A 13,904-nucleotide genomic window follows, 5' to 3' on the forward strand; every position below is an offset into this window, starting at 1 on the left:
GTAACATTACACAGATTTACAAAAAGTATTTAGAGTCTCAGCAATTCGGACTATTTTAAATGTTATACGAAAGAGTCTGAACACTTAGTTTAAGGGTCTTTTTAAAAATATTTTTTAAAGAAAAAAATCCATAAAACGTTTCCCCCCACATTTTAAATTAGATGAAGCACGTTAAATTATTATTATTATTATTATTATTAATAATAATAATTTAGTTTTGCAGGATTTAGTTTTCAGTAACTCCAGTTGCACAAATATTGATTTCACGGAGATACATATGAATGGAGTCAGGGGCACTAGTGTTACCAGTGAAGCTAATAGCTAACTAATTTTTATTTTAAACCATTTGCTTTTACTCTATGTTCATAATATACATTTTTATTCTTTCAGGTTATGTTGCAAATGGTTTGTTACTGGCTCTATTCATGGAAATATTTTTTGGCAGACTATCTTTTAAGTGACATACTTGGGGCTAGGGTTATGTCAGGGATTTGCATGTGCAGTGGACCACTTGCAAAAATTCATGTCTGTGTCAGGCATCTATATATTGCTGGGGCAAATACTTTTTCACATCCCGATTTCTTCAGTTTTTGAGTATTTCTCGTATTAAATTGTTTCAGACATTAATAGAAGTCAAGCGGAGTAAACACAAAATACAGTATTTAATGTTACTTAATGAAGCACAAAGTTGGTCCAATACCAGCTGGTCCTGTGTGAAAATGTATTTGCCCCCATAGTTACTGATTCCCCAAATCTATGAAACCGCATTCATCAGCTGGACTAGACACAACCAGGCCTGATTGTTGTAAATCTTTTTAAATCAAATCAACATTTAAATATAACTTTTTAACAGCAAGAAGTTGGTTAAAAGGTCTTACCGAGTAACACACTATGCAAAATATCGAAAGAAATTCGTGAAATGATGAGGAAGATGATGATTGAAATACATCAGTCTGGGAGGGGTTGCAAAGCTATTTCAGAGGCTCTGGGACACCAAAGAGCCAAAGTGAGAGCTGTTATCTCCAAATGGAAAAACTCTGCACAGTAGTGAACCTTCCCAGAAGTGTCTGACCTTCCAAAATTCCTCCAAGAGCACAGCAACTACTCACTCATCCAGGAATTCACAAAAGAGCCAAGGACAACATCAAAGGACCTTCAGACCACTCTTGTATCAATAAAGGTCATTGGTCATGACTCCACGATCAGAAAGACACTGGGAAAAAATGGCATCAATGGAAAACTGGTGAGGCGAAACTCACTGTTGACCCAGAAGAACATTATGGCTCATGTGATTTTTGCCAAAACACACCTTGATGATCCTCAAACCTTTTGGGAGAATGTTCTGTGGAGTGATGAGTCGAAAGTGGAACTGTTTGGAAGACAGGGGTCTGGTACCTCTGGCGTAAACCAAACACAGAATTCCACAAAAAGAACATCATACCTACGGTCGAGCATGGTGGTGGAAGTGGTCCTGTGCTTCAAAGTTGGGATGAGGTTCTTCTCCTGAAAAGCTGCCTTTGGTCTGCACCAAACATGTCTGCTGTAACTTTTGCCAAACAACTTTCCTTTGATTCGTCTGTCCAGAGCACAGGCCTGGTCTTTGTCTATATGCTCATTGGCAAACTGTAGTCTTGTAAAGGTTTTTTCCTGACACGCCTGCCGTGCAGGTCAAATTTGTGCAATTTCTTTCTGATTGTAGAAGTATGCACTTTGACACCAAAAGTTGCAAGTCTTACCTAGCAGAACCTGTGATGAAACTTTGGGGTTCTTGGAGACTTCTTTTTGAATCATACAGTCGGCTCTTGGGCTGAATTTGCTGGGTACTATTTAGAACTATTTATATCTTTGCATGACGACACCAAACCTCGATAGCAGAAGGGAAAACCTGACACTAGATATGAGAGGTGTAAATAAGTCCAGTTCCACCTGCACTTCCCGAGCAGGTTCTAATCACTGGCACCCAATCTCAAACACCTGATTCTAGCTTTATGGATTTGAAGGTGTGATAAATGTAGGGGTGGTGTTACTTTTTCCAAAGGATTTGTTTATTGTTCATTTAAATGACTACAAAATGGCCATTTTATGTGTCATTTGATAGTGTATCAACTTCATTAATAGGTACTGTTTCAAAGAGGATCAAATGTTTGCTTGTCCAATTATGTAAAAAAAAACAACAACAATAATTTCCATGGTATGTGCTTATTTTTCCACATGACTGTATAGACACACTCACTGACTACTTACTACTTACTAGGAACACTTGTACACCTGCTCATTTGTGTAGTTATTCTGTCAGCCATTCAAATGGCAGCTACACAGTGCATAACATCTAGCAGATACAGGCCAAGAGCTTCAGTTAATGTTCACCTCACTCTTAAGAATGGGGGGGAAAGTGTGGTCTTGGTGACTTTAACTGTGGCATGGTTGTTGCTACCAGATGAGCTAGTTGGAGTACATGAGAAACTGCTGATCACCTGTGATGTTCACACACAACAGTCTAGAGATTACACAGAATGCTGTGAAACACAAAAAACATCCTGTATGCAGAGGGTCTCCATGCTGAAACACCTGGTTGATGATGGAGAAGGATGACCAGACTGGTATGAGCTGACAGGACATCTATAGTAACTTAAATAAGCACTCTTTTTACTACCGTGGTGAACAGAAAACCATCTCAGAAAGCACAATGCATCAAACCTTGAGGTGAATGGGCTACAACAGCAGAAGACTACATCAGGTTCCTCTCCGGTCAACCAAGAACAAGAATCCGAGGCTATCATGGGCACAGACTCCTCAAAACTGGTCAGTTGAAGACTGGAAATAGACCAGGTAATTTTTTCCTCACCTGCAACTGTCCAGTTTCAGGGAATCTGTGCATATAGTCTCAGATTTCTGTTCTTGGCTGACAGGAGTAGAACACTATTTGGGCTTCTGCTGTTGTAGCCCTTCCACTTCAAGGTTTGATGTTTTGTGCATGCTGAAATGTTTTTCTGCTCAACATGGTTGTAAAGAGTGTAAAGAGCTGCCGTCCTGGTAGCTTGAACCAATCTGGCCATTTTCCTTTGATCTCTTTTCTTTTTCTCTAACCTCTCTTCTCATCAGCAAGGTGTTTCCACCCACGGTACTGTCACTCACTCAATGTTTGTTTTTGCTTGCACCATTCTGTTGTGTGTGAAAATCCCAGCAGAGCAGCAGTTTCTGAAATACTCAAACCAGCCCGTCTGGTACCAACAACCCTGCCATGGTTAAAGTCACAGAGATCACACTTTTTCCCCAATTCTGAAGTTTGATGTGAACATTAACTGAAGCTCTTGGACTGTATCTGCATGATTTTATGCACTGTGCCGCTGCAACATGATTGGCTAGTGCTAGTCCATGATAATGCCACAGTAGATTCCACAGTTTGCCTATTACTCAAGATGCTATAACAGATGAAGCTCTGTACAGTACAGAAGTTACAGTACATTCAAACACAAAAATTGTGAAGTGCAGGAGACCTGATTAAGATTATTTTTTTAAGCTGCCCATTTAAAAAAAAAAATTACAATAAAAAATTAATTTTCTTTTAGGTCTGGTGACTTTGAAAGACATGAAAGCAAAGCAAGAAGCCCTTGTAAAAGAGCGCGAAAAGCAGCTGGCTAAGAAGGAGCAGTTGCTTGTGAGCTTCGGTTGTGAGCCATTTACTGCTAATTATCTATAATCTTTGCAGACACCCCAGATCAATTTACTGAATTTGCTTTAAATTTCAAGTCATTCTTATTTGACTTTTGACCTGTTCTCTTTTAGAAGATTTGAGAAGCAGAAAGAGAAAAAGAGAAAAGAGGAACAGAAAAGAAAAATCGCTTGTTTGTCTTTCAATCCAGATGGAGGAGACGGTGAAGACTGTAAGTTATTCCAATGTTTAGCATTCAGATTTGTATATTATTCTGTTATTGATTTCTATTCTATTATTGATCAGCTGTAGGTCATAGAGACACAAAACTTGGTCATGGATATAGCTCTTCTTCCATTCAGTTCATCTGTGAGATGGGCCCAGTTGACCTCATGGTGGCACTGTAGTGCAGCATTGTGTTTTGGGCAAGATGGTGAACTGAGTAGATGTTAGATTCCTTGTCTCCAGCATGAATGGCAAAAATAATCTATAATTTTGCATGTTTTCCACTGCCTAAAATAGTGTAAGATTGAGATGAACTGAGTCAGAACAAGGATCAGCATTATAATGCCTAGGCCATTAGCTCAAGTCTACCTCTCAATGTTTTTGAAAAATCCATCTTAAATGGGTGTGGATAGCTGTGCAAAGAAGGGAGGGGGAGTGGGCATGGTAGGGAAAGGCAGGAGAGTCGGGGCTCTACGGCAACATTTTTTTTTTAAGGAGTATGATTGAAGTTTAGGGTTATTATTTTTTGTTTAATTTTTTAGAGGTGGTAATGTTAATGTGCCACAATATAACACACAAGTAGGCATGAGAACTTGAGCTTGACAATTATGACAGAATTTAGGAACATAGTGTAGCGCCATGACAGATTCATTTACCTTCTGATAAACTAAATTTTAATATTTTCAGTAAATTTTACTGGCTGTATGCAAAAAAACAACCGTTGTCCTGTTCCACCTTGTAAAGAAATACAAAAAACCTCAATGTTCAGTGTTTTGAAGTCTGCTCCTGTTAAATATATTTAAAGCTGCACTATTAGCCATTTTCCAAATTCTCCAAAGCCAATTCTCGAGCCACTCTGCGTATATTGTGTATACATCTGAATAATCTCATATAGGATGTGATTGGGAGAGTTCGTTTACACGCCAAATGCAAAGCTCTTTTGTTTAATGGTGATTAAGGATGCTCGGATCAGGATTTTTACAGCCGATACCGATTTCTTGTCATCTTGATCGACTGATTTGTGGGATTAAATCAAAACATGAAAACCCTGGCAAAACCCTGAGTTTAAATGAAATGAATACACTGTCTATTAGAGTTGGTGAAGAGGCTGAAGGGAGCGCGGCAGTGTACTGTATGTTTGCAGACTGAAAAGTTGAATATGATTGGTGAGGAATTATTTAATAAAGGACTTTGAATTTAAAAACCATCTTGTAGCTTTAGCATTATTATTAATTTACTCGTACCCGACACCGCTGTGGCTACACGAGCTTGTCACAGTCACGGGTTCAGGTCATTATTTTGCATGATCATTAAAAGATGGCGGTTTGTGAGATTGTCAAGATGAAGCAGATGATGTACAGTGTTGCTCTTGTCATCATAGTGGCTTCTTTGCAGTATTTGCACACTTGTTCGGTTGACTGAGGAGATTAAAAGCAGTGTGAAAGTAACTGTTGCACATTTTGGACTTCCTGTAGTTTTTATTCTGATTGTATTATACAATTTTGAACAGGTCACGTGACTAAATATTTTTTCACAGTCGCACAAAGTACTTTTCAGTCGCAAATGCGAGTGAAATGGTCACACTGTAGAGCTCTGACCCAGACGAGGATGGGCTCACTTTTGAGTCTGGTTCCTCTCAAGGTTTCTTCCTCATATCATTTCAGGGAGTTTTTTTGTTGCCAATGTTGCCTCTGGGTTGCTCATTAGGTATAAATTCATACATTTAAAATTTATATTCTGAATTTACATATTTCTGTAAAGCTGCTTTGGGACAATGTCCATTGTTACAAGCACTATATTAATAAAATTTAAGTGAAGTGAAAATCACTCCAATTATCTATAAAATCCACATTGTTTTTGGACCACCACCTGGACATCCAGCAGTTCAGTGACCATGACCTGCTATAAGCTGCATCGCAATGCTGTATTGGAATGGTCCAGAGCAAATTACTGCATCGAACATCACCTTTGCTAATTTACATACTTCTATAGTGTTACTCTTATTAACCTCTGACTGATGAAAGCATACACCATTAGCTTTTATGTGTAAAACTACCTTTGAAAATCTATGCTTGACTTCAATATTACATGCTATGTCCGGTACCCTGGCTCCCTGTATACAACTAAAGCCCTAGCTAATTTCACATGTCGTGAGATGGTTGAGTCTTCTACAACCAGAGCTCTTTCAGGTTTTTCAGTGGGTGCCTCACTAAGGAAGAGAGGTGTGGTGCTCATGTGGATTTAGGTTTAGTTTTGGATTTGCGATTATGTCACCAAATCATTACCCATTCATACCACTGTGAGGGCTTTAATCAATTTGAGGAATTGAGGAGTTGAGGAATTACTATTTCCTCTTAAAGCATCTAGACTTTCCCCTGTGTTGCATTCACCCTCGTTATCTTTGTCTAGCATCTGGATGCATACCTATCTTCTTCATCAGAGCGCTAAGTAATATACATTTATCACACTAAATATTTGTTTGTGGGGCTTACGGTTCGTGAGATATGGACCAAAACGTAAAACTCTGTGCTATAGGCCATTAAGCCAATACAGCCCATTTAACTTGCCTGAGTAGCGGGAGGGGGTTCTACCTGTTCACCAAGTTTTATGTCAGTAGGATTCATGGTTTGGTCTGCATGATTAATTTTAAGGCAGAAAAATAATAATAAGCAGAAGAATAAAAATACTAACAGTTACAAAAGGGTTCCTGCACTCTTGGTGAATGTACACCTAAAAATCCTAACAATTACAAAAGCCCCATAATTATGCGTATTGCATACTAGATGTCTGATTAGTATATACTGGAACATACAGTATCTCACACAAGTGAGTACACCCCTCACATTTTTGTAAATAGTTGATTATATCTTTTCATGTGACAACACTGAAGAAATGACACTTTGCTACAATGTAAAGTAGTGAGTGTACAGCTTGTGTAACAGTGTAAATTTGCTGTCCCCTCAAAATAACTCAACACACAGCCATTAATGTCTAAACCGCTGGCAACAAAAGTGAGTACACCCCTAAGTGAAAATGTCCAAATTGGGCCCAATTAGCCATTTTCCCTCCCCGGTGTCATGTGACTTGTTAGTGTTACAAGGTCTCAGGTGTGAATGGGGAGCAGGTGTATCCCCATTAAGGATAATGTGGGGTTGGTGTTTTAGGAGTTAGTTATGTGCTCACAGAAGAGGTGGGTCTTTTAGCTGTTTTTTGAAGATAGTGACAGATTCTGCGGTCCGGATTGAGGTCGGAAGTTCATTCCACCACTGAGGGACAGTTAGTGTGAAGATTCTGGAAACGGACCTTGAGCCACACTGAGTAGGTACTACTAAGCATCGGTCACTAATCGATCGCAGATTGCATGAGGGAACGTAAGCCTTCAGGATAGTGTTGAGGTACGGGGTGCTGTTCCTGACATGGTCTTCTACGTGAGCATCAAAGCCTTGAATTTGATGCAGGCAGCCACAGGAAGCCAGTGGAGGGAGATGAAGGGGGGATGATGATGCATTCTGAATCATCTGGAGGGTTTTGATGGAGCTGGCTGGGAGGCCCGACAGTAGTGTATTGCAGTAGTCCAGTTTTGATATGACGAGCCTGGACTAGTGGCTGTGTAGCTTGTTTGGTGAGATACGGTCTGATTCTCTTGATGTTATACAGAATGAACCTACAGGACTATGCAGTTGTTGAAATGTGGTCTGTAAAGGTCAAGCTGTTATCAAAAATAACCCCAACGTGCCTGGCTGTCCTGGTTGGCTTGAGTGTGCTGGAGCCAAGGTATAAAGTGAGGTTGTGGTTGATTGAGGGGCAGGCTGGGATGACGAGAAGCTCCGATTTTGCCAAGTTGAGCTTAAGGTGGTGTTTCCCTCATCCAGTGCAAGATGTCAGACTGGCAAGCAGAGATTCGTGCAGAAACAGATGGATCATCAGGCTGGAAGGACAAATAGAGCTGGGTGTCATCAGCATAGGAATGATATGAGAAGCCATGAGACTCAATCACCTGCCCCAGAGATGTAGTATAAATAGAAAAGAGAAGTGGACCCAGAACTGACCCCTGAAGAACCCCAGTTGTGAGTTGCTGAGTTTCATAAATACCTCTGCCCCACAATACCTTGAAGGATTGGTCTTTTGTATTTTTACATGTACTTGAGAAGGGGTGTTTGTCTTAATTTTATTGATTTTATTGTCTTTTTTATTGATTTTAATTATTAATTCTATATTATATTATATTATATATATATATATATTGTAAGGGAATTAGCCTGGGGAAGGGCTGAGCACAGACTCACAAGAGGCAGGTTTTAGTGATCCAGTGGTTAGGGTTTTATTTTTCTATGTAGGTGCTGTCTGCAGTGAGGAGGCGTGAGTGTGAGGGGGTTTTGTGGGGGTGTGGCTGGTGTTGCGACGCTCCCGAGGGCGTGTCGGGGTTCCCAGGAGGTGTGTGTGGGGTTTTCCCGTGCTGTCATCCACCGCTGTATGCGATCTCACCATCCGGCGGCCTCGTCCGCACTCGAACCTTCGGGGAGAGAAGGAGAGAGAGAGAGAGGTTAGCGTAATGGTGGCGTCGTGCTATAGTCTGTATCTTAGCCGTCCTCCCCGCACGGGCGGAAGAGCGTCCTTTTATACTCTTCCGCTGTCGCCTGAGTGTTGAAATTTTCCCGACGGACTCCCCAATCGCCGGCCACCGGCAGTCGGGGAAGGAGCGACTTTCTTATTATGCGCGCCGGCTGTTGGTCCGTCGCGACAGTACCCCCCCCTCAGCTCCGAGCCTACTGCAGCTCGGTGGCGGGCCCAGAGGGTGTCTCGCCGCAAGAGCCCATCTGCATTACCATGTTGGGCCCCCCCCTGGACCTGACATGAGAAGTCCTGTAAGGCGAGGAACCAGCAGGTTACCCCGGCGTCCGTGTCTTTGGCCTTGGCCATCCACTGTAGGGGGGCGTGGTCTGTTACGAGGACGAAGTGCCGGCCAGCCAGGTAATACCGCAGCTCCTTGATGGCCCATTTTATTGCCAAGGCCTCTCGTTCGACGGCTGCGTATTTCCTCTCAGCGGGGGACAACTTCCGGCTAATATAAAGGATTGGGTGTTCTTCTCCGTCGAAAGTTTGCGAGGGCTTGGAAGGCCCTCTCTGCGTCGGCTGACCACCTAACCCGGTCTGGCCGGCCCTTCTTTGTGAGATCTGAGAGGGTGAAAGCTACAGCAGAGAAGTTAGGCATGAACCTCCAGTAGTATCCCGCCAACCCCAAGAAGGCACGTACCTGTTTCTTTGACGTGGGTCGAGGGTAGTCCTTACGGCCTCGATTTTCTTTGTTTGTGGCTTCAGCATCCCCCGGCCAATGCAGTATCCCAGGTACTGGGCCTCAGTCAGCCCTAGGTGGCATTTCTTGGGGTTGGCTGTCAGGCCAGCCTCCCGGAGTGCCTTCAGGACCTCCCCTCGATGAAGCAGGTGGTCTGCCCATGTGGAGGAGTGGATGACTACGTCGTCCAGGTAGGCAGCTGCAAACATGCGGTGGGGCCGCAGGAGGATGTCCATCAACCTCTGGAACGTTGCGGGTGCTCCGTGTAGCCCAAAGGGGAGAACCCGGTACTGCCAGTGGCTGGTGGCCGTGCTAAAGGCCGTCTTGGGCCTTGCGTCCGGCACTAGCGCAACTTGCCAGTAACCTTTGGTCAGATCCAGGGTAGATATGAACCGGGCCCTCCCCAGTCGCTCCACGAGGTCGTCCACTCGGGGGAGGGGATAGCTGTCGAACTCCGATACCTGGTTCAGCTTCCGGAAGTCGTTGCAAAGCCGCATACTCCCGTCCGGCTTCGGCACGACGACGATGGGGCTGGACCAGGGGCTGCTGGACTCCTCTATGATGCGATCCCGCAGCATTCGGCCAATTTCTTCCTCGATGGCTTTGCGCCGGGCCTCTGGAACACGGTAGGGCCTTTGTCTTACCACTACGCCGGGAGGAGTTTTGATCTCGTGGTGGACCAGCTGTGTCATCCCTGGGGAGGCCGAAAACACATCAGAGAATTGGTCTACCAACTCGGTGAGCTCCTGTTCTGGGCGGGGGTAAGGTCCTCCCCCAAACCGACCAAGGTACGCTTGCCATGGTCTGTGTCCCGGGCCGCGTACGCCGACACTACCGGTGCTGGTTCCACCCACCTAACCCTAACCCTAACCCGTCGGTTTGCGGGTGGTAGACTGACGTCTTAAGGTGCTTCACCTGTAACAGTCGACACAGATCGGACATTTGTTTAGACACAAAAGGCGTACCTTGGTCGGTCAGCACGTCCTTTGGGATCCCCACCCGACTGAACAGGAGTACCAGCTCCCTGGCGATGTTGTGGGAGGTGGCTTTGCGCAGCGGCACCGCCTCGGGGTACCGGGTGGCGTAGTCGACAATGACCAGGATGTACTCATGGCCCCGGGCAGACTTGGGAAGGGGGCCCACGAGGTCCATGCCCACTTGCTCGAAGGGGACGCCGATAATGGGCAGAGGGATAAGGGGCGCCGGCGGGGGCCTCCATGGGGCAGTGCGCTGGCACTGTGGGCATTGCTGGCAGAAGGCCCGGACCTCCGCGTCCATCCTGGGCCACACAAAGTGATCCCTCAGCTTCTCCAGGGTGTTTCGTAGCCCCAGGTGGCCGCCGAGGGGATGGGTATGAGCCAGATGCATTACTGTCTGAGTCTTTGGTTTGGGCACCACCAGTAGGTCCACCTGCTCCCCGCGGCGGCAGGCCCGCTGATAGAGGAGACCGCTCCGGACGAGAAAGTAGGAGGTAGGGAGTCATAGGTCAGGGCTCTGGTCGACTCCCTCTATCACTCGCACCTGGGCCCAGCAGTGCTTCACGCGGTCGTCCTCCTTCTGCTCCCGTCCAAACTTCTCCTCCCTGTTCACCTGGTAAAAAGACAGAAGACAGAGGGTTAGTGTGTTGGGGGGCCTTACCTTCCGTGGCGGCGCCTCCGTCGTCCTGGGCCAGGTAGGCCTGCCGGGCCCGGGTCCTCTTCGTGCGTCGCCGCGGCCTGCCTGACTCAATCGCCGGGCCCATCGGGAATCCTGGCCAGTCCCTTCCAAGGAGCAGGGGCAACGGGAGCTCGGGGATCAGGCCCACCTGGAGGGGCCAGACGCTGGCTTTACCCTGGATCTGGACCTCGGCTGCTGGCACTTCCCGGGTGTCCCCATGGATGCAGGTTACGGTGAGAAACCCCCCCCGGGCAAAGTCCTTTGGGTAGAATGGATGGTCGGGGTGGGGCCATCCGGCGGCTGCCGTAAATGGAGGGCACACCCCGCTAACACTATGCTCCATGTAATGTTAGCGATAGCCTGTTATGTGTTAACGATGCTAACACATTGCAGTGTTATAAACTATCCTAATGGGCCACCATGCATTTCCATTCAGCCCGTGTCCTGTAAGCTAAATGTAGCCTAATGTCACTAATAATTATTCAAATGTTCATGCTTTTAATAAATCTTTTTGGCCTGCCAGGATATCAGTGAATTTAAACGAATGCTTGCATTCGGAGTACAAGGGTGTGTGTGTGTGTGTGCGCGTTTAGAAGTGCACCTTAGCACTTGTGGCCTCCACTGTTTCATTAGTCATTGTCAGACAGTGATTGATCACTAAAATACTCTCTCTCTCTCTCTCTCTCTCTCTCTCGCTCTCGCTCTCTCTCTGCCCATATCAGCCAGAGGAGGATGTCCTCCAGGAGAGTTAAAAAAAATTATTTATTTATTTATTTTAATTATACCACACCGTGGTATTGACTTTGGTATCGTGTACCTTTGGTGGTATATAAGTACTGACTACTAGATTTTTGGTATCGCGACACGATAGAAGTTAAAAAGAAAAAAACTTCTACAAAAATGTGATCAAATCTTAATCAGATTTTGCTGATCTTGGCCATTCCAAAACATTAACATTCTTCTTTTCTTTTTTTTTTTAACATTCTTTGGTAGAATGAACTGTGTGCTTAGGGTCGCTGTCTTTCTGCCTGACCCACTTTCTCTTGTGATTCAGGTCATGGACAAATGTCCTGACATTTTCTTTTAGGTTACGCTGGTATCACTCAGAATTCATTGTTCCATCAATGATGGCAAGCCATTCTGACTCAGATGCAGCAAAACAGGCCCAAACCATGATACTACCACCATTATCTTTCACAGAAGGGATAAGGTTCTTATCTTTTTGCCAATAGCCTTCTGGCTTGTCCACAAGATCTTTAACAAACTGCAGATATGCAGCAATGTTATTTTTGGAGAGCACTGGTTTTATCCTTGCAATCATGCCATGCACACCACTGTTGGTGTTCTCCTGATAGTGGACTCATGAACATTCACAGTAGCCAATGTGAGAGAGGCATTTAGTTGCTTAGAAGTTACCCTGGGTTCCTTTGTGACCTTGCAGACTATTACACATCTTGCTCTTGGAGTGATCTTTGTGATCTTTCCCAACCACTTCTGGGGAGGGTAACAGTGGCCGTTAATGTCCTAAATTTGTACACAGTCTGTCTGTCTGTGGATTGGTGGAGTCTAAACATTTTAAAGATGGTTTTGTAAATTTTTTCTGAGGTCCTCAGAAATCTCTTTTGTTCATGCCATGATGCACTTCGTCAGACATGTGTTTTGAAGAGCAGACTTTGATAGAGCCCTATTTTTATATATATATATAAAATGGCGAGCTGATTCACACCTGATTGTCCTCCCATTGATTGAAAACACCTGACTCCAATTCCACCTTAAAAAGTAACTGCTAATCTTTTGCTACTCATAGATATGTAATTGGATCATTTTCCTTAATAAATTATATATTGTAGTATTTTGTCTCATTTGTTTAATTGGGTTCTCTATCTACTTTTAGGACTTGTGTGAAAATCTGATGATGTTTTAGGTCATGTTTATGCAGATATATAGACATTTCTAAAGGTTTCATAAACTTTCAAGCACCACTGTATATGATTGTTCCCAATTCCAATTACATTGTAAGTATTGTAACAAAAAAATTCACTGGGCTAAAAGTTTGCATTATGCATCACATCTTGTAAACCCCTCATGCAGAATCCCAAGTTTCCTACCTGTAAATATGACTTCATTGTATGTTCTTGTGTTATATTTACCAGTTTCCAAGACTACTTGTACATAGCGATAGCCCTGCAAGTAGGGCTGCACAATTAATCAGATATCGATCGCGATTACGATTTTGACTGCCCACGATTAAATGAACATGATCGACTGCGATATTGACGTTTAAAGTTCGTCCTCTGCTCATAGAAAACTCTGCTGTTTTCTCCACTCAAATCAAACACTTCCTACACTTACGGCCAATCACATTGAGCGGCGCAGGGCTGATGTCATTTTGTAGTGCCAAAACCCGGAGATGGTGTTAGCATTTTAGCGCTCGAGCTGCCAGTTTCTCTGTGAGCTCCAGCGCTTGCGTGACTGAAAATCATGACACTAGTTAGTACGATGCTAAATGGCACTACAGAGGTTGTCGGGGACATTAAACCTCATCACGCGGAACGGGGAAAAAACTTTGCAGATAAACTCAGGGCTCTAAAGTGCAACCATTTCAATCATATTTGTGACTGAAGTACTTTGTGCGACTGTGAATAAATATTTATTCGCACTGGTGCGAGTGACCTGGTCGATGTTGTATATTACAATCAGAATAAAAACTACAGGAAGTCCAAAATGCATCTACACCGCGCAACAGTTACTTTCACACTGCTTTGCATCACCTCAGTCAACCGAACAAGTGTGGAAATTCTGCAGGGAAGCCATTATGATGACGATTAACACTGAACATCATCTGCTTCTCTCACTTTCCTGATCTCACAACCGCCATCTTTTATTGATCACGCACTGTTTCTAACGCCTGCTTGTGTGTTATATTCTGGCACGTTAACGCTACCATCTCTTAAAAAAACTAAACAAAACAAAACAAAAATTCACTAAACTTCAACTGTGCTCCTAAATTTTTGTAGAAAAGAAATTGTCTTGCGTCTCTTCTCCTGTAAACACTGCATACGTCTGAATTGTTTTCAT

General features: G+C 44.1%; 1 protein-coding gene across 1 annotated transcript in view; it reads left to right on the top strand.

Moving 5' to 3' along the window:
* Positions 1 to 13,904, top strand: part of LOC128610659 (protein FAM50A-like) — a 116,078-nt gene that overhangs the window by 291 nt on the left and 101,883 nt on the right. Inside the window, exons 2-3 of the mRNA XM_053630076.1 lie at positions 3,570 to 3,668; positions 3,787 to 3,884. Of these exons, the coding sequence (XP_053486051.1) occupies positions 3,570 to 3,668; positions 3,787 to 3,884 (197 nt within the window). The remainder of the gene's footprint in view (positions 1 to 3,569; positions 3,669 to 3,786; positions 3,885 to 13,904) is intronic.

Source organism: Ictalurus furcatus, chromosome 7, assembly GCF_023375685.1.
Source record: "Ictalurus furcatus strain D&B chromosome 7, Billie_1.0, whole genome shotgun sequence".
Taxonomy (NCBI): Eukaryota; Metazoa; Chordata; class Actinopteri; order Siluriformes; family Ictaluridae; genus Ictalurus; species Ictalurus furcatus.